The following is a 25044-nucleotide window of genomic DNA, read 5'->3' as shown; positions in this document are numbered from 1 at the left end:
CAGTCTTTCTCCGCCCCCTCACTCTCCCCGTTCCTCAGTCTTTCTCTGCCCCCTCACTCTCACCGTTTCTCAGTCTTTCTCTGCCCCTCACTCTCACCGTTTCTCAGTCTTTCTCTGCCCCCTCACTCTCCCCGTTCCTCAGTCTTTCTCTGCCCCCTCACTCTCACCGTTTCTCAGTCTTTCTCTGCCCCTCACTCTCACCGTTTCTCAGTCTTTCTCTGCCCCCTCACTCTCCCCGTTCCTCAGTCTTTCTCTGCCCCCTCACTCTCACCGTTTCTCAGTCTTTCTCTGCCCCTCACTCTCACCGTTTCTCAGTCTTTCTCTGCCCCTCACTCTCACCGTTTCTCAGTCTTTCTCTGCCCCCTCACTCTCCCCGTTCCTCAGTCTTTCTCTGCCCCCTCACTCTCACCGTTTCTCAGTCTTTCTCTGCCCCTCACTCTCACCGTTTCTCAGTCTTTCTCTGCCCCCTCACTCTCCCCGTTCCTCAGTCTTTCTCTGCCCCCTCACTCTCACCGTTTCTCAGTCTTTCTCTGCCCCTCACTCTCACCGTTTCTCAGTCTTTCTCTGCCCCCTCACTCTCCCCGTTCCTCAGTCTTTCTCTGCCCCCTCACTCTCACCGTTTCTCAGTCTTTCTCTGCCCCTCACTCTCACCGTTTCTCAGTCTTTCTCTGCCCCTCACTCTCACCGTTTCTCAGTCTTTCTCTGCCCCCTCACTCTCCCCGTTCCTCAGTCTTTCTCTGCCCCCTCACTCTCACCGTTTCTCAGTCTTTCTCTGCCCCTCACTCTCACCGTTTCTCAGTCTTTCTCTGCCCCCTCACTCTCACAGTTTCTCAGTCTTTCTCAGCCCCTCACTCTCACCGTTTCTCAGTCTTTCTCTGCCCCCTCACTCTCGCCGTTTCTCACTTTTTTTCTTCCCCCTCACTCTCACCGTTCCTCAGTCTTTCTCAGCCCCTCACTCTCACCGTTTCTCAGTCTTTCTCAGCCCCTCACTCTCACCGTTTCTCAGTCTTTCTCTGCCCCCTCACTCTCGCCGTTTCTCACTTTTTTTCTTCCCCCTCACTCTCACCGTTCCTCAGTCTTTCTCAGCCCCCTCACTCTCACCGTTCCTCAGTCTTTCTCAGCCCCTCACTCTCACCGTTTCTCAGTCTTTCTCAGCCCCTCACTCTCACCGTTTCTCAGTCTTTCTCTGCCCCCTCACTCTCACCGTTTCTCAGTCTTTCTCTGCCCCCTCACTCTCACCGTTTCTCAGTCTTTCTCTGCCCCCTCACTCTCCCCGTTCCTCAGTCTTTCTCTGCCCCCTCACTCTCCCCGTTCCTCAGTCTTTCTCTGCCCCCTCACTCTCACCGTTTCTCAGTCTTTCTCAGCCCCTCACTCTCACCGTTCCTCAGTCTTTCTCAGCCCCCTCACTCTCCCCGTTCCTCAGTCTTTCTCTGCCCCCTCACTCTCCCCGTTTCTCAGTCTTTCTCTGCCCCCTCACTCTCACCGTTTCTCAGTCTTTCTCTGCCCCCTCACTCTCACCGTTTCTCAGTCTTTCTCAGCCCCTCACTCTCACCGTTTCTCAGTCTTTCTCTGCCCCCTCACTCTCACCGTTTCTCAGTCTTTCTCAGCCCCTCACTCTCACCGTTTCTCAGTCTTTCTCTGCCCCCTCACTCTCACCGTTTCTCAGTCTTTCTCTGCCCCCTCACTCTCACCGTTTCTCAGTCTTTCTCTGCCCCCTCACTCTCACCGTTTCTCAGTCTTTCTCTTCCCCCCTCACTCTCACCGTTTCTCATCCTCCCGACCCCCTCCCCGGTGCGGGAGCGCGCCCTCTCGCGAGACGTGAACCGTTTTTTTTTGTGTGTGGGGGCGGGGCGGGGCGGGCGGAGCGCGGATCCTCGCGAGGGTTGGAGTTTTGGCGAGAGTTTGTGGAAGATGGCGCCTGTTGTGACAGGGTAAGTGTCTGATTGTATGGGTCGCACCGCCCGCCGCCCCGCTCCTGTCCGCCGGCTCCCCCGCCGCCCCCTCGGGGTGAGTCGGAGGGGAGGGGAGCGGCGGCGAGCGCGGCGGGTCGGGCCCGGTGGCGGCGGGCGGGCGGGCGGGCAGGGTTTGTTGGGCCGCCGTCCTATTGTTTGCTGCCTGTGTTTTTGTGACTCCGGCTCCCCGAGTCTCTGCGGAGTTACTCGGGCCGCCGCCGCCGCCGCCCGCCGCCGGTCCCCGTGTTGTTGCCCTTGGCTCAGTCCGGGCGGTCAGCGCGGCTCAACCCGCGGGACCACCACCCGCCCCCGAACCTCCTGCCCGGCCCCCGGGAGGTACGTTTGGGCTGTTTGTTGTTTCTTTTTGGATGAAGTGATCCCTGGGTGGGAGAAGCAGGGCCCTGTGCCCCGTCAGCCCATCAGACAACTCCCATCGTCTCTCCGTCCCCGCACGGAGGAGGAGGGAGGCGAACTTTGTTTGGGTTTGAAGCGCCGAGTTTCCGTCGTGCCGAACATTCCTCGTCCGACACACACACACACTCCTCCCTCTCTCATTCTCTCTCTCACTTTCTCTCATTCTTTCTCTCTCTCACTTTCTCTCATTCTTTCTCTCTCTCTCTTTCTCTCATTCTTTCTCTCTCTCACTTTCTCTCATTCTTTCTCTCTCTCACTTTTTCTCATTCTCTCACTTTTTCTCATTCTCTCACTTTTTCTCATTCTCTCACTTTCTCTCATTCTCTCACTTTCTCTCATTCTTTCTCTCTCACTTTCTCTCATTCTTTCTCTCTCTCTCTTTCTCTCATTCTTTCTTTCTCTCACTTTCTCTCATTCTTTCTCTCTCACTTTCTCTCATTCTTTCTCTCTCTCTCTTTCTCTCATTCTTTCTTTCTCTCACTTTCTCTCATTCTTTCTTTCTCTCACTTTTTCTCATTCTTTCTTTCTCTCACTTTTTCTCATTCTCTCACTTTTTCTCATTCTCTCACTTTCTCTCATTCTTTCTTTCTCTCACTTTCTCTCATTCTTTCTTTCTCTCACTTTCTCTCATTCTTTCTCTCTCTCACTTTCTCTCATTCTTTCTCTCTCTCTCTTTCTCTCATTCTTTCTCTCTCTCTCTTTCTCTCATTCTTTCTCTCTCTCTCTTTCTCTCATTCTTTCTCTCTCTCTCTCTCTTTCTCTCATTCTTTCTCTCTCTCACTTTCTCACTTTTTTTTGAAGATTTCCCTTATTTTGTTCCTCACCATTGGTTACAGTGATCACCTTTCTGATGATTTCGGATAATTTTTTGTTCGGTCTGTTTCTCCCCCCTTCCTAATACCCCACTTTTAGTTTATAGGGGATTTTGAGTTGAAATTTTTGGGGTGTGGGTGTTTTCTAATTTCTCTTCCACTGAACGGTCGGCACTGAGCCCCGTCACTACTTTACCGTACGTTACACAGCAAACCTTCGTGAAAAGACGCAGCTGGTTACGGATTACCTGATCCGAATCAATCAAGCTACTGGCCTGTAGCGCAAACAAGCGTGCTTGTCCGCATCAGGGTGTCTGCAGGGAATTTCTCCTGAAACTATTGCGTCCTTCTGGGATTTTTAATTTCCACATCCCATCCACCTTCCGTGAACAAATAGATGTTATGCATTTTTTTTGCATTTTCCATACACTGCAGTTAGTATATTAGAGGGTTCAGATTATCCTAAAGCCAACTGACATACTGGAGTTGAAACTCAATTCGATGTTGTCAACGCTGTTTAATGCTGTACTGACAACCATGTCAGACATGGGTGAACATTTTTAGGTAAATACTGTATAATGTCTATCTTAAAACTTGTTTGTGCTAGTTTGTGTGATAGTACAAGGCAAAATGTTGTACTATAATACATTTATATTTTTCAGTCTCATTTTTTTGTAGAATTTTAAAAACTAATTCTCAGGATGTGGGTGTCACTGGCAAGACCAGCATTTATTGCCCACCCGTTGCTTTGAGAAGGTGGTAACTGAGTGGCTTGCGAGGCCACTTCAGAGGACAATTAAGAGCCAACTATGTTGGTGTGGGACTCTAGTCGCATACAGGCTAGACTGGCTAAGGTCGGCAGGTTTCCTTCTCTAAAGGACATTAATGAACCAGTTGGGTTTTTCTGACAACCGGACAGTATCATGGTCACTTTTATTGATACCAGCTTTTATTTTCAGATTTTTAAAAACTGAATTCAAATTATCAAACTGCCATGATTAGATTTGAACGTGCATTCTCTGGATTATTAGTCCAGGCCTCTGGGTTACTAGTCCAGGAGCACAACCACTACTAAAATATGCAAAACCAATAATATTTAAGATGAATCAGTCTCACACACTTCAGGATGATAAACAATAATCAGGTGTTATGAATTAGGTATTCTAAATTTTGGTGTATTGTCTAGATTCAGTTATTTAGTTTTGCTGTTGAATTTTTTCCTACATTTGAGTCTTTTGATTTAAAATTGACTCACGTCGTATTATGAGGGCATTCTTTTCTGCAGTGAAGCTTAAGACAACCTGTCCATAGTGATTGAAACATGAATCTCCATTTAAGAGACAATGGATCCACAAAAACAACTGAATTCAGTATTGAAAGTTTGTTTTAGATCGTTTCTGCTCCAACAAATTAATTTTGCTGCTTTAATTGTCTAAAGTAGCAGTCTTATTCTATGCATCCTGTTTGTTTGCGGTAACCTATATGTGACCACTTTATTGATGGCTAGATCTGGACAAGTAAATATGGGTGAATAGAAATGGTTTAATTTCTGGATATCTAAACTGTTTATATGTGCTGTCATAGTATGAAAAATAATACTCCTATGTTAAGTGACAGATGGATGTACTAGTACTGCGGTGAAAGGCCTCATTCACAAATATTACAGGTGTCTCTGAATTGACTTCCACTCATGAATTGACTCAGTCATATGTTACGATGTTCTATTATACATTTAGTTAGCATGGAGGGATAACCTTGGCTGGAAATTATTTTTGAGCAGAGTTTATATATTTGATTCATATAATTCTGAGGCTTTAGAATTTGTTCTGCAATTGGTGACCTTTGTTGTGACGTTGGTACATGGAGTAATACTCCACTGCAAATTATTGCAGATGTCAGTGCTGGAAGATGAAAGGAGGTGGTTTTCTATAGTGGATGAATTGAAATTGGAAAGCTTTGTGGCTCGGTGGATTAATTTAAATTTATGGCTGTTTACTGCCAGAAACTAGTTTGGTAAGGAAGAACAAAGAACGATATAGGGATATTTCAAATGTCTTGGTATTCGTATGTTGTCATGTAATGCAGTGCATGGGATGGACTTTTTTTGACTGTTGTAAAGTAACAGTGGAAAGGACTTTGAAAATGATATGGCAATCACAATTCTCCCTTCATGTGATTTTTGTCTTATGCCTTAAATTGTAATGTAAGTAATCCATAATCATGATCCAGGCTGACACCGTAGTGCTGCATTATCGGAGGCTGTCTTTTGGATGAGATGTTAAAATGAGAGCCTATCTTCCCCCTCAGGATGTAAAAGATCCCATGGCACTTTTTGAAGAACAATAGGCAAGTTCTTCTCGTGTCCTGGAAAATATTTATCAGTCAACCAACATCACTAAGTCAGATTACTTGGTCATTTTTCTTATTGCTGTTTGTGGGACCTTGCGTAAGTTGGCTGCTGTATCGCTCTATATTACAAGAGTGACAACATTTAAGTACTTCATCAACTATGAAGCGCTTTGGGACTTCGAGGTTGTGAATGATGCTATAGAAGTGCAAGTTATTTTCTTTCATAAATATTGGTACCTGATAATCACTGTAGATTTCCTGTAGCTCAGCTAACTAGTGCAGAAAATTATACAGTAATTTTTGATTGGCACTGTTTAGGTAATTGCTTTGGGTTACAAATTGAAATTTAGCCTCAATTGCAAAGTTTAGGCTTTCTTGCCTTTGCCAGAACAAAGTTAATTGATTGACTATGAATAATCTTTTTATTTTAAACTTTTTGTACTTCATTTGATTCAATCCAATCTTAATTTTTATCTTTGTGTTAGACATCTTTGCAGTATTACTGATTAAAGTGTGCACTTAAAATTCAAGTATAAAGCTTGGGGAGGCTGGTAGCATTTTGATACTGAAATTTCAATTGGTATGACCACTGTTGATGAAATGTAACTTGGATGTCATCTTAAGGAGAAAACTGGAAGTGCCATTAAATGTAATGCTGAATGGGTTAAATTCACACCACTTTGTTTTATAATTCAGCCTGCCCTTTTGCAACTTTTCAAGCGTTTTGGAAAAGTACGGCAAGAATGAGGGTTGGTGCAAAGTAGCATTGATTTGTTGAAACTGCACCAAAGAACTAAATTTTTAACTTAATTTTCAAACAAAAAAATCTATAATTTCTATGTCGATATTGATATATCCTGTGCTATTTCCTGGTGGAGAGGTTTTTCAACCACCATTCTGTAATAGGTGCTAGAATTTAAGTGAGAACAGTGTAGGATGACTCGAGTTCTTTCCCCTTTCCACTCTGGTTCTCTTTTGGATAATACCCGGCATGTACAATATGTCCAACAAAGTCAAAATCTTGAACTTGCTGTGTGTAAAATAATAGTTATAAAAGTGCATCCCACTCTGTACGAGGACATTTTAAACCAACCCACTATGTTTTGTATTTTAAGAAAAACTTTACATCTTTGGAAAAGGCCAGTACCTGATGAAGTTTAAGATGTAAATTTATTTTCCAAATGCTTCTCCCAAGGAAAACCAAAAGTAACAAGGAAGGGTTTTTACTTGCTTGAAGTCTGCTTCAAATTGACCATCGACTCCTTAAAAAAAATCATCTGCAGGGCTAATGTTTCTTCTTGCATTGGGTACCTGGAGTTCTATAGTTTTGAGTATCAATCAAAGAGATTTTATAGTTTGAGAAGTAATCAAACAGGCTACTGGAATGTTAGCCTTTATAGAAACATAGAAAATAGGAGCAGGAGAAGGCCATTCGGCCCCTTGAGCCTGCTCCGCCATTCAATATGATCATGGCTGACCCTCCATCTCAATACCATATTCCCGCTCTCTCCCCATACCCCTTGATGCCTTTTGTGTCTAGCAATCTATCTAGCTCCTTCTTAAATATATTCGGTGACTTGGCCTTCACAGCCTTCTGGGTAGAGAATTCCACAGGTTCACCACCCTCTGAGTGAAGAAATTTCTCCTCATCTCAGTCCTAAATGTCCTACCCCGTATCCTGAGACTGTGACCCCCTCGTTCTGGACTCTCCAGCCGGGAGAAACATCCTCCCCGCATCCAGTCTGCCTAACCCTCAAGGGGGTTAGAATACAAAAGTGAAGAAGTGATGCATCAGTCGTACAGAGCCATGGTCAGACCCCATCTAGAGTACTGTGTTCAGGAAACATATTGGCTATGGAGGGGATACTGTGCAGATTCACCAGAATGATACCAGGGCTTAAGGGGTTAAATTCTGAGGACAAGTTGCATGAATTTGTCTTGTATTCCCTTGAATTTAGATGGTTAAGGGGGTGATCTGATCAAGGTGTTTAAGATGATTTGGGAATTTGATAGGTGGATGCAGAGAAACTATTTCCTCTGGTGGAATCCAGGACAAGGGGGCATAAACTTAAAAATTAGAACAAGGCCATTTAGGTGTGAAATCAGGAAGCACTTTCACATAAAGGGTAGTGGAAATCGGGAACTTTCTTTCCCAGGAAGCTGCGGTTGTTTGGTCAATTGAAACCTTCAAGACTGAGATCGATAGATTTTTGTTAGGGTAAAAAAGGGTTATGGAGCAAAGGCAGGTAAATGGAGTTGAGGTACAGATCAGCCATGATCTAATAGAATGGTGGAACAGGCTCGAGGGGATGAATGGCCTACTCCTGTTTGAGTATGGAGGCCCCAGTACTGCTGAAACTCAGAAAATTACACAAATACAATCAGTTCAAACACTAGTTGTTTTGAATTTGTATTTAGGTACAATTCATTGCATTTTTTTGTGAAGCGTATTTAGCTTTGTAAAGCAGGTGTTTGAATGTCCAGAATTGTGTTCCAGTCAAACAGTCGATTCAGTGCCTGCGCCATGGTAGAACATTGCTTCTGGTAGAACGTTGCATTTTAGCTCCCCAGCAGAGACCAGGCATTGAATTTGGGATCCTTCAGGTCTGATTGGCTTGGAGATGGTTTCGTTACCTCTAAACCATCGGGCACCCTTCCTTTATATTTTTAACACTTGGTACCTGTTATGCTCGCCATTATAAATGGATCCAAATTGTTCTATTCCATTGCAATGTACAGTATCGCCTGTGGTGAAGTAACACATTAATTTCCAGAAGCCTCTTATCACTGCCATGAGATCCATTGCTGGAACTGGCTTCTTCAACCCTCAAACTACTTGCCAAAAATAAATAAAAATGCCTTCATCGCCATGGTTCCGTGGTGCATATATAATAAAGAATAACAGAGGTTACAGTGTGGTATGGGGAGTAGTACATCTTCAGTTTTGATGACAACGATAAACCACAATAGCACAGCTTGTCTCTTTTAGTGTGCCACTCCAGTCTTGTATCCCTTTTGCACAGGAAGGACTTATAGTATTGCTGTCTTTGTTCTGTCACTGGCTTTAATGTCTTAACTCATCATTAGAAAGTTGATGGCAGTTTTGATAAGTTTTAAAGGCCCACAATTTAATCCACGGTCATAACCTCAATGCGTGCACATATTGAGATTTGTTTAATCTAGGCCAGGGCCTCTTGAGCTCAGCAAATAATTTGCCTGAGAAGGGAAGAGCTTGTCAGATATCAGTGGAAACCCTCACTTGGGTTGGGAGGTGGGCCAGACGACACAACGTCTAAACCACATTTATGTGCCATTGGAGTTGTCGAGAGGTCCACGTTGTAATCAGCCTAATTAGTACCGCTTAGTCAAATAGTTACAATGTTACAATTAACATTGCTTTATTAATCTTAAACAAATTATCTTAATCAGTGACCTGACTTGGGAATTAACTTGGCAGAGTTTGAGCCTGATTCTGTAAGGAACTGAATTTAATATTGACAATAGATAACTAATTCTGAGCACTCCAGTAACTGTCATTTGAACTGTGCATGTAAATCACTTCCCTCACAGCATCATACACTAGCTGCTTGAACTTCCTGTAATGTCGGCACTAACAATTGGTAGGAGAAAAAAGTCTAGCAGGATTTAAACAAAAGGTGCTCCCATAGAATCATAGTCTTAACAGCACAGAATTGGATAGCTCTTTCAAAGAGCTGACATAGGCACAATGGACTGAATGGCCTCATTTGTGCTGTAAGACTCTGATTCTATGGGAGGACTTTTTGTTCAAAGTACTCTCCCAATGTCTATGTGTTTATATTATTTGGTATTTTAAAATGTCAGGTTTCATAACAAAATCAATGCTTGCTAGTCAGGGTTTTCCTTCTTCAGCAGTGACAGCACCGATGGCGAGGAATCACCTGTGCCCCAGAGCACTGTTGTCCAATAAGTTAGCCACTAGCTACATGTGGTTTATTGGGGATCCAGATGTTGCTGATTGCATTTTTGATTGGTAAATAAAGTGAGTAATAGACGTCGTCGTTGGGCATGTGATTGCAAGACTCTTATGCGCTCGGCGTATGCATGTGCACGTTAACCTTTCTGTGCATTTGTTGGTAAAATGGTGAGATAAAAAGCAGAGTTTGCGAGTGTTTCTGATCATTGCGTGCGCTTCACTTCCTTGGTTATTGCTTACTGTTTATCTGCCAAAATGGTGTGTTAACGGGTTAAAACGCCAGACTTCAGCACCATGGAAGCACTAGCAATATTGCATGGAGAGGGCAACTGTCATCGTGGTCAGCACGACCAATTGGAATAAAGCTGAAGAAAGGAAGCCCAACCAATAACAAGCAGCTCCAACAGGGCATGTCATGGCAAAGGGCAAGCAGCACCCAAAGATGTCCTGGATTGAGCGCAGGGACTCTGGCATGCCTCATTGTATGAGTCAACATTCTGAGCAATCACTCTGATGAAGTCAAAATTCTGTTCGCAACTGCTGGACAAAATCCTAGAAGCTGCACTAAGATGTGCTGTCTGCTAAATTCATGGCTGAATTTCAAATGTTGGTGAAAGAGACTGCAACGTTTTGCATGGATGGTGGTGATAAAATAATAAACACACATGAAATCCATTCGCCATTATTGTGTATAAGGCGTTTTCTACTAAAATTAGTGCATGAGGTTAAAATGGTGTAGCTGCAATCATGCCTGTGGCTACTTAGCAATTTCTACTGGACAATACTGTCCTATAGTCCTTTATTTTAAGAGGATCCACATCCTGGGAAAGGCTAACGAGCTAAATTGGAGTTGATCGCCCTAACAAAATATGCTGCAGCAACATATACTGTAGCAGGAGAAATTGATAATACTCATATGGGAAGAAGTGAAGGATTGAAGACAAGACTACAGATCAATAATGGGTAAAATAATGGCATCAATTATCAGGACTAAATTTGAACACCTGAATGAAGATAATCTAGTAAACAATAGCCAACATCCAGAAGGGGACGATCCTGTCTTTTTTTAAAAGGAAATGGCATTCCAAAGTAGACTGTGGAAAGTCCTATTATATGGTGGATCTTGATTTCCAACAAAATTCTGCAGGAAGAACTATTCAAACTTAAAGTAGGGAGGATTCAGGGTAAGACTTGGGGATGGAAAGAAATTGGCTGAAGATTAGGAAGCAGCACACACGTGCGCGTGCGCTGAGGGCTGTACCCCCGGCACCCGTGTTGCAACCCTCCTGTTTCTAACTTGGATTAATGAATTCAGAAGTTCATTGTGCAAACTGGTCAAATTCATTGATCTTAACAAACTAAGAGCAGATGTTGAATCTGAGGAGGCAGCTTGGGAGCTACAAAATAGAGAAAATATGTAAATTGACAGCAATGACAGATGAAATTTCGTGAAACAAGTGTACAGCATTGCACAAAGGAAAACAGAATGGGTGGTGAAAGGGCTCCATGAATGGCATTAAAATAGCTGAAGCTGAAAGAGAAGTATAGATTTTTAGTCAACTTCACATTCAACAGGTCCAACTATTGCAGAGCAGCAATCAACAAAACAAATAAAGTACTGAACTATATTGACAAAACAGCAGACTGAGTTGGAAGAAGTCACGCTATACTATATAATGGGCCAGACCACAACTTGAGTACTATGCCCACTGAGGGAGAAGGGCAACATATAAGCCTTGGAGACGATTCAAGACTCCAGATGATGGAGGAGTTATGAGACAGGACTGAGCTGGGAGGGAGCAACAAGATTTGTAATTGAGAGGTGATCTTCAAAGGTGTATATTTATAACATTAAAAATCTTGTATCTGCGCTGTTAACATTATAATAAATTCCTTTGTCCATATTTATAAATGGAAACTGCCTATATAAGATTTGTCAGTCTGTAAGTACACTTCCCCCTTATTGGAGATGTTGCAATGTCATCTCTGGTAAGTGCATGTAATTACAGTGTGACAAGTTTGCGTTTATAATGGAAATATAAAAATAAGATCAGAAGGTATGACCTAAAAATAGGGACTGACTTACATCTGCATGCCCTGTTCAAACTTTCCCCCAGCTTCTAACCACACTTCACCTGAAGAGTGCACTTGATTTTGATGCTCCATGTGCAACCATCTAGGAAATGGATTAGTAAGATAGAAAATGGTAAGTTATATAGATCCACCACATTCAAACTAAACAGAGACTAGGACAACGGGGAACGTGGGCTCAGACTAGGCAAGTTTAGAACTGATATTAGGAAGTTCTTCAAGCAGTGATGAATACATGAACTGGAGTCTAGATAGGGCAGCGGAGGCAGAAATTTTGATATTTAAAAGTAGGAAGTATGATGGGTAGAAGCTGTAGCGTCTTGATGAATGGGCTGAATAACTTTACTAATCAGTGACCTACCTCTAATCTGTTTTAAGCACAGACAGCAAATTTATTTCATGTGAACACTGGGTTGATTAGGATAATTTACTGTTCATATTAGCATTAACAAGTATGTGCTTCCATGCTCTGTGCCTGAGTAAATCAGTTGAAGATATGCATTGTGATTTTTTTTTTGTTCTAGTGTTGCTTAACCACAAAAATGGCACAAAAACCTTAATGAACTTCTGTTTACCATGTCTAGGATTTTCTTCAAATTTTCACTATCCTTTTACAGTTTTAACATTGCATTTGTTGGCATGTTTAAGATTAACAGTGGAAATCATTAAGCGTATTGTAACTTGATGGCAAATTTTAAGTTAATGTGGAGATACAATACAAGCTTTTAGAAATACAAATTTTAAGATTTTTTTTTACTGGTGCAGACTATTTGGATTGTGTCATGACTAAAGCACAATCTGTATTCATTTAATGCTTTAGTTTTTTTCTCTCTCTCTCTCTTTCTCTCCCTTTCCTAACCCCTGCTCACTGTTACGCACAAGGTGACATTTGACACTCTGACTGTGGTCAGTTATGGGGTACACCTTTATTTGAATTCTGAAGTGCCACCACCAACTTGCTTGAAATATGTGAACCTTTTATGTTCCACAATGTTAGTTTATGGGGGAAAATACCCTTCAATCTACCAAAAATAAACTCTTCTTAAAAATTCTCTAGACCTAAAGTAGATGTGCACCCCTGAATCAGGTTTGTTGGTTGTCATCATATATATCCCAATAGGGAAACTGCACACTGTTTGCTTTCAAAATCTTGATTGGCATGCATGGGGACTAACAATATGGTGCTTGGTACCACCTAGCAGACTTGCTTCAGAAGTATTCTTATACCTGGTGTGGGCAGTGCATATTTGTTACAATGAAATGTTGGAACGGGAGCAGTTTATGGAGAAGTCTTCTAGAAGAGAATTATCTTCAAATACTTGTACCATGCAAAATTTGGAGGAAGGGAAACTGAAATGTTTGTAGCAAAGATTTAGTGACATATTGATGCATACAACAACAACTTGCATTTAGATAGCGCTTTTAGCACAGTAAAATGTCCCAAGGTGCTTCACAGGAATGTTATGAAACAAAATTTGACACTGAGCTACACAAGGTGACATTAGGATAGGCGACCAAAAGGTTGGTCAAGAGGTAGATTTTAAGAAACATCTTAAAGGAAGAGAGGGAGGTAGAGAAGCAGAGGGATTTAGGGAGGGAATTCCAGAGCTTAGGGCCTAGGCATGGCTGCCAATGGTGGAGCAGTGAAAATCGGGGATGCGCAAGAGGCAGGAATTGGAGGTGCGCAGAGATCTGAGGGTTGTGGGGCTGGAGGAGGTTAGAGACATGGACAGAATTGAAAACAAGGATGAGAATTTTAAAATTGAGGCTTTGCCGGACTGGGATCCAATGAATGTCAGTGAGCACAGGGGTGGTGTGAGTTAGGATACGGGCAGCAGAGTTTTGGATGAGCTCAAGTTTATGGAGGGTGGAAGATGGGAGGCCAGCCAGGAGAGCATTGGAATAGTCAAGTCTAGAGGTAACAAAGGCATGGATCAGGGTTTCAGCAGCAGATGAGCTGAGGCAGTGGCCGAGATGCGCGATGTTACGGAGGTGAAAGTAGGCATTCTTGGTGATGGAGCGGATATGTGATCGGAAGGTCATCTCGGTCAAATAGGACACCAAGGTTGTGAACGGCTTGGTTCAGCTTCAGACAGTGGGGAGAGGGGTGGAGTCAGTGGCCAGGGAACAGAGTTTGCGGTATGGATCGAAAACAATGGCTTCGGTCTTCCCAATATTTAGTTGGAAGAAATTTTTGCTCATCCAGAATTGGATGTCGGACAAGCAGTGTGACAAATGAGAGGACATGGAGTGGAGAGAGGTGGTGGTGAGGTAGAGCTGGGTGTCGTCAGCGTAATATGTGGAAGCGGGCGTTGTGTTTTCGGATGGTGTTGCCGAGGGGCCACATGTAGATGAGAAATAGGAGGGGGCCAAGGATAGATCCTTGGGACTCCAGAGGTAACGGTGCGGGAGTGGGAAGAGAAGCCATTGTAGGTGATTCTCTGGCTATGACTGGATAGATAAGAATGGAACCAGGTAAGCGCAGTCCCATCCAGTTGGACATTGGAGGCGGATGGTGTGGTCAACCGTGTCAAAGGCTTCACAGGTTGAGGGATAATTTACCATGGTCACAGTCACATAGGATGTCATTTGTGACTGTGACAAGGGCTGTTTCAGTACTGTGGCAGGGATTGAAACCTCATTGGGGCGATTCAAACATGGAATTGTGGGAAAGATGGGTGTGGATTTGGGAGGCGACAACACATTCAAGGATTTTGGAGAGGGAAGGGAGGTTGGAGATGGAAGGGAGGTTGGAGATGGGACGGTAGTTTGCAAGGACATCGGGGTCACGGGTGAGTTCTTTTGAGGGGAATGATGGCAGATTTGAAGGACAGTACCTGAGGAGGGAGAACTGTTAATATCAGCTAACATGGGGGCCAGGAAGGGAAGTTGGGTGGTCAGCAGTTTGGTGGGAATAGGGTCAAGGGAGCAGGAGGTGGGACTCATGGTCAAGATGAGCTCGGCGAGGGCATGAGGGAAGATGGGAGGGAAACTAGGGGAAGATGCGAGTTCAGGGCTAGGGCAGGGGGGAACCATAGGAGAAGTTTGGCTTGGGGAAGGGAGGGAAGCAGCAGAGGCAGTTGAACGGATTGTCTCAATCTTAATGACAAAGAAGTCCATGAGCTCCTCGCGCTTTTTGTTGAAGGTGAGGGTGGAGGAGGCAGGGGACAAGGGTTTAAGATGATTCGTAGTGAAGAGAAGCTGGAGGTTATGTTCGCATTCCCAGATGATCCTGGAATTTGGCAGAGAAGAGCAGGACTCAGCTTTGTGATCCAGCCAGGTCTGGCAAGGAATGGCTAAACCAGTTGTCCACCATAAATGTTCAAGTCTGCGTCTCTTGGACTTAAGGGAGCAGCGATGACCGTACCAGGAGGAACGACCAGAGTGAGAGAGTGTAATGGTTTTAATGGGGACAAGGGCATCAAAAGTGGAGGGGAGAGTGTGATTGAGCAGATCGGTAGCTGCAGAAATGTTGTGGTGAGTGGAGGGCCAAAAGTTAGACAGCTGGGAATTTGAAAATGTAGTTGTAAGTGACATGGAGGAAGAGTTTTTTTTCCGGGGGTGGACACGGGGAAGGGGGATGTAGGTGGAGAGCGATACAAGAACTGATCAGAGATGGCCTTATTCCTGATTGACACGATGAGAGTAGAGGGGCCACATGAGATGGCAAGGTTGATGGGGTGGCTGTGAAAATGGTGGGGGAGTTTATATGGAAGGAAAGATTAAGGGAGGATAGGAGGGCAGTGAATTGAAGAGAGAGAGGGCATGATGAGTTGAGATGGAGGTCGAAATCACCGAGGATGAGAAGTTGCTCAGTGCAGAGACTGAGGGAGGAAAGCATTGAAGATGTGAGAAAGTTGGCGTGGCACTTGGGTGGGCAGTGGAGAATGAGGATTTTAAAGGAGCGATGAGGGATGAAACAATGTGAGTTGCTCAAAGGAAGAGAAGGTGCCAGAGGAGTAGTGGGGACAGATCAAAGTGTGATTTGGTGATAACCACACTGCCACCGTGGTGGTCTGAGCAGGGCATAAACAAATGTTTGTTACATGCAGGTATATAATAGCTGCTCCACTAATTTTTCTGCTCTGGACCATCAGATGGAGTGTATGGGGGTTCATATTGTGGTGTTGACCACATGCTGTATCGTGACAAAACCACTTTTGCCATATAAAGCAGTTTCATATTTGAGATATCAAATCAGTTTCCCATTAAGGTGTGAAAAAATGGACAGATTGTAATAGTGAGGATGTGAGATAATATGATGGTTTGTTTTGGTGCAATGATCACCGTGGGACCATGTGTTGCACAAATGGCCTCGATCCTGATGAACAGCAGCGGTTTATTGTAGCTGTGCCAACAATTTTGATGGTAAAGGGGACCACGTGGGACTCGATCACTGTTCAATGGGGAATAAAGTGAAATAGAGGAATATGCCTAAGTCAGATTTGGCTCATACTAGTTCTTACTACTTTACAAGTGAGAGTTTTTAAAACATAGCTATGGGATATTGCAGAAAAATACATCATCCTCCTCCAACAGCTGTCTTCTGTTAACATAGTGTGGGGAGCCAATATTTGTTCTGTAATAGCTGTGCAGTTTCTTCGGTTTTAGTTGAATGGTTAAGATATATTGAAGCGGCTAGGTTTTTCAGTGCTAGATTGAAGAACAAAACCCCAGTCATCAATTTCATTTAATTTTGTTTGTTTGTTTAATATAAAAAAATGACTTATTTAGCAGTCTACCTAGGCAGTGCCAGCTTTATGATTTTGAATGGAACCCAACAGGGAGACAGTCTGAGTTCCCCTTTGCTCTGCCCATTTCATACAAATTTTACTGAGGGGGCTATTTGTGGTGTGCTGATGCTTAATCCCACCTAGGTTAGATTTGTTCCAGTAGTTTTGCTAAAATTTTAAATTTCTAACAGTTGTAAATTATTTAATATGAAGCCATATTTTATTTAAGTTAATTGTAAATTCACATTTGACCGCTAGTAGCATGGGTGAAGAATTACATTTTTCAATGATGCTGTTCAGTCGTGGGATGGGAGGAAACTTCACAATTCAAGAGGTGCAAGCATGCTTGAATGACTTGTTGCAGATATGCAAGGGATATTGGCAGTTGCAGCTCTTGCATAGACATGCTGGAAGTTGTTTCTGAAGAGATTTCCAAGTTGTGTAAAGTTAGAATTTTTTTTTTGTTTGTGGGACTTTGTGGTCCATTACTGTGTCACATTACCAAATCAGCAGCAAACTTGTCTCTTCATATTCCAAAAAAAGCTCAAGGTAGGAAGTATTTTTTTACTTGTTTTAAAATAAATCATTTTTTTTTAAAAAAAGTTCCACAGTTATGTTCTCACTTTGCAGTAGAATTGTTGGCAGACTATAATTTTTGTGAGGGCCTTTGCTATCACGAATTATGGAGTGGAGGAGGCAGCAGAAAAGTCAGGAGTAACTAACAGTACAAGTATTTTAATCATTGCAGTATCAGGGAAGGTGCAAATGCCATCATGTTCAACAGTGAAAATTTTCTGCTTTCGTACAATTAGAATACGATGGCTGGATTTTAATTTTAACTTTCACTCAAGCTATTTATACTTGTGCATCTCCTGCAGCATTGCTCATGATAAGTTGGATGGTATGCTATTTTATAAGAACATGATTGTGCATTACATGGTGTAACAATGTATAGCTCTGCTGCTCAGGTGGATCTGTGTCACTGAAAGGCAACAAAGTCTAATTAAGTGACTAGAAACTGTGTTTAATCAGAGTTTTAATTGCTGTTTACAGATTTGAAAGTGCCCATGAATTTTAGGCTCCAGATGCGAAGCACCCTGAATTAAGTGGCTTTCTTTTTGTTTATTTTTTATTTAAGATTGTTCTGATCTGCAACAAAGTATAACATTGGCAGAAGAGGGATGTGATAGATGTGTGCTAGACATAAGACTTTTTAAAAACATCTTAACTATCAGATTACCTGTAGCATTGTTCATGGTAAATTCAAGAATAAGCCAAAGTGTGACACTTGCAAGAAGTACACATTTTATGCAAGATTTCTAATATATTGTAGATGCTCCCTAGTGGGTCTCCTGTGGTGTTGTATGAGTAAACTGGGGTCTGGAGTGCAGTTGTGCTATTTACCTAACATGTCCCTTTAAGGCTATTACTCAAATGGGATTCTCAGTAATCGTAGCTATTCGTAATTAGAGCTGAGGACAATTAAAAGTCTGTAGATTGATTGTAAATATCAGGCTTCAGGTCAGTGGACTTTTTTTTCACTCTTATTTTAAAGAACTTGCATTTATATATCCCCTTTCTCGACCTCGGGTTGTTCCAAATGCGATTTTCAGCCAATTAAGTACTTTTGTACTGTAGTCACTGTTGTAATGTAGGGAACGTGCAGCCAATTTGCGCACAACAAGCTCCCACAAACAGCAATGAGATAAATGACCAGATAATCTGTTTGTGATGTTGGCTGAGGGATAAATATTGGCCTAGACATTGGGCAAACTCCCCTGCTCTCTTGAATAGTTTCATGGGATCTTTTCATCCACCTGAGGGAGCAGACAGGGCCTTGGTTTAACATCTCATCCAAAAGACAGCACGTCTGACAGTGCAGCACTGAGGTATCAGCCTAGATAATGTGCTCAAATCGTGAGTGGGCTTGAACGCACAACCTTCTGATTTGGATGAGAGTGCTACCATTGTGTCAAGGCTGACACCATAAGATTGTGTTGCATTGATAGTAAAGTGACATTTTGAAGTGTGATAACTGATGTGTAGCATATGATGTGTGATACTAGAAGCATGATAGATGCAAGACTTGAAAAAAAATTACGTGTGTTTATATTTTAGCTGAACTGCTGGATTGTTCAAAGTATATCAGACTATATGCTATTTTATTCCATGAAGTGTTACATGATGTAATGCAGAAAGTCTTCTGGTATGGTAGAACTCTGTTCCTTTTAAGGACACAAAGACTAATTGTTAAGTAAATAGAGCTCAGAATTTAATTATTGTTAAATCAAGGACCTTTGGAAATTGGAATATACTCATTAGTTCCCAACTTCACAGAAAAGCACTCAACATTAACATAATTTTGCATTTGTAACAAAGTGTGATCTCCTGAAATAAAAACAGAAAATGCTGGAAACATGCAGCAGGTCAGGCAGCATCTGTGGAGAGAGAAACAGAGTTAATGTTTCAAGTCGATGACCTTTTGTCACAACGGGAAGAAGTAAAGATTTTGCGTGTGCGAGAGATATGTTGATTTTAATATGTTGCTCGTGGATCTTCCATCTCACTAAGTCGGTGGATATTGTTTTAAAATATGGGAATGTTATGAGATGGAAGATGTATTATTGTATAAACAGAAGGCACAAAATATGTTCCCTCACCGAGGATAATAATTGCTGGAATGGTTATTGTGGGGAGGAAAAAAATAAAACAAAAGGAAAATTAGGCAGCCATGTAAATGGAGTTATTAAAGTATCAACATTGTGAAATAAAGTTTTATATTAAGGTGTGTATATATAAATATTATTCAGTGTTGGTGATAGATTATTTGAGACTATTGTCTAGTGTAAAGGTTACAGGCTAAATATCTGTTCATATTGAGTTTCTTGGTTTTGTGGGTGAGTCTTTGGGTTAATGAGGTCTGATTGTGGGAATGATTTCCAGCACTAATGTATGGGGAGGGAAGTGACATCAAAGTAGGAGTTGGTCTCAGATGGCAGAGAGTTGGGTGTGATTGTGCGTGTTGGGGGCTTGATAGTGGGATTTTTGATCAGTTAGGCAACCATGAAAGAGTTCGTAATTTTACTTGTACAAAAATGAAAATAGAAAATTAAATTAAAATTAAAAGTGCAATCACCCGAGTGTGTGTTGTGGGGAAGTGGCTATCCTGTCTGTGGATGCAGTGAAACTAAACTGCCAGGCTTTTCAAAGACTGAGACCTCTGAAGAAAAGCCACAATGAAGATGCAGCCTACTCTTCATTCAAATTGGTTGCCCTCTAATTGACCTCAGTAGTTTACAAGTAGCTATAATTATCTGGATTTGCCAACTTAGATCAACTGCATTGAAGTGGAGATGCCGGTGATGGACTCGGGTTGACAAATGTAAGGAATCTTACAACAGGTTATAGTCCAACTGTTTTATCCACTGTGAGCCGGCAGTTTGTGGTGTCGATAGTAGCCATGATGTGGAGATGCCGGTGATGGACTGGGGTTGACAAATGTAAGGAATCCGCACCCATGAGGACAGCCTCAACCGGGATCTTGGGTTCATGTCACGCTACACGTAACCCCACCAGCGAAAAAAGAGTTATCTGTTTTTAACACAGGGTCATTCTCTGTCTTTCTCTTCCTTTCGGATGTTTCTCTCTCTCTCTGTCTTTTTTGTTCTGGCCGTTTGTGTATTCGGTGGTCCTGTAGGTAACATCACTCTGTCTGAACACTTTGATTGCCTTGACAACGGGCAGTTGGAAAGATTATCTGTAATCACCAGGTATTGTTCTCTGAATATAAATGCGGCAACCTTCCATGGAATCCCACACTTGCTCACCTGACGAAGGAGAAAGCCTCCGAAAGCTTGTGATTTTCAAATAAAACAGTTGGACTATAACCTGGTGTTGTAAGATTCCTTACAACTGCATTGAAGGTATTGTGCAAATTAGTAGCTAAATATCATAACCATGGTCCAGTTCTAATAATATCTGTAACACCCCTGGAGTTCTACTAATTTATGTAAAGATTTTGCTAGCATCAGCTAACTTCAGTTATAATTTGTTGGAGTTTTATACAATTATTTTAAAACTACATACAAAAATAGAAAGAAACCTAGTTATTTGCTGTTTTTCTCACTGAGATATCCTGGAGCTCACCCATACCTAGTTTGGGTTCCGCCAAACGTGCACACAAGATTAGAATACAAGAGGAGAAGTGCGTACATCAAGGCAGCATTTAACTGCAGTGCAGAGGCTGGGTACTCTGACAAATGGCTCACCTCCTGACCATTCAAAGCCCCTCCACCATCTACAAGGTAGAAGTCAGGAGTGTGATGGAATACTCATCATTCACCTGGGTGGGTACATCTGCAACAACACTGAAGAAACTCTACCATCTCGCAGTTTCCTTGGTCCTTGCTAGAGTCGTCCACATCCCAAGAACAAATATATTTTTTTAAATTCTCATTTTTGTGGTCGAGGTCAATACTGTAAAGGTAATTTTTTAAAAAAACCTCCTGTATAGAAAGTACTGGCCTGAAAAATGTTGGGATTAATGGAATTTTAGACTTTCCAGAGGTAAAAGTTCAGATTATTATAAAGCGTAATGTCATGTTCATTCCTGTAATGTGCTTTCTGTATAGTTTCTAAAGATGGGGGCCAAAATCCCAATCAACGTGTTGCTCAAGGGCCACTTGGAAATGTTACAATAGGATGTTGCTCTGTACCTGCACCACATTGATCTCTTGACTTCAATCATTCCACAGTGTGCAGTTGCCAAGTTGTAGTAAGACACTTCAGAGAAAGAAGAAGTGACTATAGGACCACTACTTCTATGAAGTAGTTATCTTTTAATAAGGCCTTTTTGGTTTATGGAAGCCGCGATAACTCTGCATTCAACAGCATGAATGCCTTCATTTGCTGGAGATCGAGAGAACAGCACTAACTCTCACTTCAGTCCACAGCTCCCAGCTAGAAGACTGGACAGAGGCCCATAGACACATGGAGTAGCAGATTTTCTGAGTGCCACTCATTAAGGCAAAATGAGTACCACTTATTTACCACCATGTAATATTTTTACATAACTATTTGAGTATTATGCATCTAACTATTGATATACTGTAAGCAAACATTTTGGGCCCTATTTTGAGTTAATTTTTAGTCCAGACTAGGGATCAGTTCTTTGTATTGTTCTGGTCCTAGGCTTTTAGAAATTTCTTATGAAGTGTAATTTTATAAAACGTGAGAAAACAACTGTTTTGCTTTTCTCAAGCTGTACTAGATGTCATTCAAAGTGGGCAGGGAATGAAGCAACAGATAAGTGCAAGTAACTTAAGAATTTTGCTGAATAATTTTGCACATTAGCTATTTGTGATGGGTAGAACTTGTAAAATTTAGTTTGACTTCATTGTACTTTCTTTGATCTATTTAAATTGATACTTGTGGTATCTAAGCAGGTACTTTTGGAAGAAAAGCTGTCATAGTGAGAATGGTGAACTCATTTTATTTGCTGCACTCTATATGATTGTGTTGTCATGCTACGTTATTAACATACGTATGTGTATCGTGTTTAAATTTTTTTTTGATAGTGATCACACGAAGATAGTTGGGGGAGTCTGTTTTGTAGACAGTTCTTAAAATATAATCTAAACAGCTATGCAGAATAATTTGCAGGTTTTAGAGAGGGGGGGAGATTAGGATTGACATCTGATTTTTAGCGTCCAAGCCTGGCTGTGTGTTTAAAAAAAACCTAAAATGCTATGTTGGATCATCGAGTTGTGTGTACAGGTCTTCCAGTGTACTGGTGCTTGGAATTGCAGGAATCTCACTAAGATGAACTTGGTTTTCAAGAGTCTGACTTGTAACCTGTCTGAAATGAAAAAGATCTGAAAGTCAATTTAATGTAGGAAGTGGTGTCATAGTTGCAAATTGTACTGTTTACAGAAGGCACAGTATTGCTAGCACTGTATTTTATCTTTTAGTTTACAACATAAGAATGATAGTATGTACAGTACAATGTGAAGTGTGGAGGCACATGCTTGTTTGAGACTGGTACCAAAACCTTGCTTTGGCACCTTGGTGTGGACAAACCTATTGCTGGCAGTTTTGGTTCATTATTCCTTTTACTACAGTAATTACAAGCTTTCGCTGACCATTAATATTTTCTATCCATTTCAATTTTGTCTTTTGTCTGCTTTTTAACCACTGTAACCCCCTGACTCCTAAGGAGATCTTAGCTGGTCCCCAAGAGATTAGACAATGAAACTAGCAGATAAGTGCTTATTTAGATTCCAGGTTGATTCATGTTTGATTTCTACTGGAAGTAATGATTCTAGAATATGTATGTTATTCAGATTGATGTACTAGCAACACACTGCAGATTTTAAGGGCACATTTTACCATTGAATTTTAAGCAGACCAGTCCTAGCCATCAAGAACTAATTGAAAAGATGTGTAATGTTTCTGTGGTTGTGCTTAGAATTTCAACACGTGTGTTAACCAATAGTTTATGCCCAAGTATCCAATGTTGAAACTTGATCCAATCTAAGTGGAGAAAAGTACCCTTATACTTCAACTGAAATGCAACATGTTGCTTACTTGCATAATACAGCAGATTGAACTAGGAAGGTAGGTACTACAAGGAATTATCAGGGCTAGTTCTCCTGGATTAGTTTTGATCGCCGGGAGGGGGGGGGGGGGGGTGTGTGGGGGGGGGGGGGGGGGTGGGGGGTGGGGGGGGGGGGGGGTGTGTGGTGGTGGTCGGAGAGGAATTTCCCAGATTTTTTCCCTCCAAATTGGCCTGGGTTTTAATCTGATTTTTCACCTCACCCAGGAGATCACATGATTTTGGGTGGGGTAGAGTGTGTATATATTGTGAAGGTATCACAAGTGTGTGGGACAGGCTGGATGGACCAGAAAGTTTTTTCCTGTCTGTCATTGTTCATATGACTTCTAATAAAAGATTTTAAACTGAGAATATAAATGGTTCTCTAAGAAATGCCTAAAGACCCCTAAACCGTTTCGAGCTTGTGTCACTAAATTCTTCAGTGCTTCTCTTTGCTGCTCATGGTTTGTATATCGGCAGCAAGTGGAGCAGTTAATGTGTTTCATAGATTTTATTTTTGACTGGAAAGTGGCAGGGGGCTTGCTTTGTATTGAAGTATATATGGTATGTTTTTTTAAAATACCCATACCAATCTGCATTGAATATGGATTGGCAGTACTATTTTGGTCCAGCAAAATTATGTTGAAAGGAATGAAAAATGAAAGACAGTCAGTCATAGTGATTTCACGATCTGAGAATGTACCAAAGTGCTTTACAGTCACCGAAGTACTTTTGAACTGTATTCATTGTTGTAATGTAGGAAATAATACTCCAGCATACTGGTTATGTTACTTTACTAGTAATCCAGAGGCCTGGACTAATAATCCAGAGACATGAGTTCAAATCCTGCCACGGCAGCTGTGGAATTTAAATTGTTAATTAATAAAATCTGGAATAAAAAGCTAGTATCAATAATGGTGACTATGAAACTATCAGATTGTCGTAAAAACCCATCTAGTTCACTAATGCCCTTTAGGGAAGGAAACCTGTTGTCCTTACCTGGTCTGGCCTATATGTCATTCCAGACCCACAGCAATGTGGTTGATTCTTAACTGCCCACTGAAATGGCCGAGCAAGCCACTCAGTTGTACAATCTCGTTACAAAAAGTCATAAGAATAAAAGCGAGCACTAGGCACCGGACACTACAAAGGCAAACCAAGCCCAGTCGATCCTGCAAAGTCCTCACTAACTCGTGCCAAAATTGGGAGAGTTGTCCCGCAGGCTAGTCAAGCAACAGCTTGATATACCTTTCAGCCAATGTCCCAGATTCCTCCATCACCATCTCTGGGTATGTCCGGTCCCACTGGCAGGACGCACCCACCACATGGTGGCAGTGGTATACAGTCAGGAGGGAGTGGCCCTGGGATTCCTCAACATTGACTCCGGACCCCATGAAGTCTTATGGCATCAGGTCAAACATGGGCAAGGAAACCTCCTGCTGATTACCCCCAGTGCCCTCCCTCAACTGATGAATCAGTCCTCCTCCATGTTGAGCACCATTTGGAGGAAGCTCCGAGGGTAGCAAGGGCACAGAATGTACTCTGGGTGGGGGACTTCAATGACCATCACCAAGAGTGGCTTGGTAGCAGCGCTGCTGGCCGAGTGCTGAAGGACACAGCTGCTACACTGGGCCTGCGGCAGGTGGTGAGGGAAAAACCGACTTAACCTCGTCATCACCAGTCTACCTGTCGCACATGCATCTGTCTGACAGTATGGGAGGAGTGACCACCGCACAGTCCTTGCAGAGACGAAGTCCCGTCTTCACGCTGAGGACACCGTCCATCGTGTTGTGTGGCACTACCACCGTGCTAAATGGGATAGATTCAGAACAGATCTAGCAGCTCAAAACTAGGCATCCATGAGCTGCTGTGGGCCATCAGCAGCACCAGAATTATATTCCAGCATAATCTGTAACCTCATGGCCCCGCATATTCCTCACTCTACCATTACCATCAAGCCAGCGGATCAATCCTGGTTCAATGAAGAGTGTAGAAGAGCATGCCCGGAGCAGCACCAGGCATGCCTAAAAATGAGGTGCCAACCTGGTGAAGCAACAACACAGGACTACATGCATGCTAAACAGTGGAAGCAGCATGCTATAGACAGCTAAGTGATCCCACAACCAACAGCCAGTCCCGCCACGTG

General features: G+C 42.4%; 1 protein-coding gene across 2 annotated transcripts in view; it reads left to right on the top strand.

Moving 5' to 3' along the window:
* Positions 1-1894: 1894 nt before the first annotated feature.
* rbpjb (recombination signal binding protein for immunoglobulin kappa J region b) overlaps positions 1895-25044 on the top strand; it is a 109695-nt gene continuing 86545 nt past the window's right edge. For both annotated transcript variants that reach the window (XM_067989094.1, XM_067989088.1), the window contains exon 1: positions 1895-1931. In XM_067989094.1, the coding sequence (XP_067845195.1) occupies positions 1912-1931 (20 nt within the window). In that variant the 5' untranslated portion in view covers positions 1895-1911. The remainder of the gene's footprint in view (positions 1932-25044) is intronic.

Source organism: Heptranchias perlo, chromosome 1, assembly GCF_035084215.1.
Source record: "Heptranchias perlo isolate sHepPer1 chromosome 1, sHepPer1.hap1, whole genome shotgun sequence".
NCBI classification, from domain to species: domain Eukaryota; kingdom Metazoa; phylum Chordata; class Chondrichthyes; order Hexanchiformes; family Hexanchidae; genus Heptranchias; species Heptranchias perlo.
The sequence above is the reverse complement of the archived record's forward strand: the minus strand, read 5'-3'. Positions and strand labels throughout refer to the sequence as shown.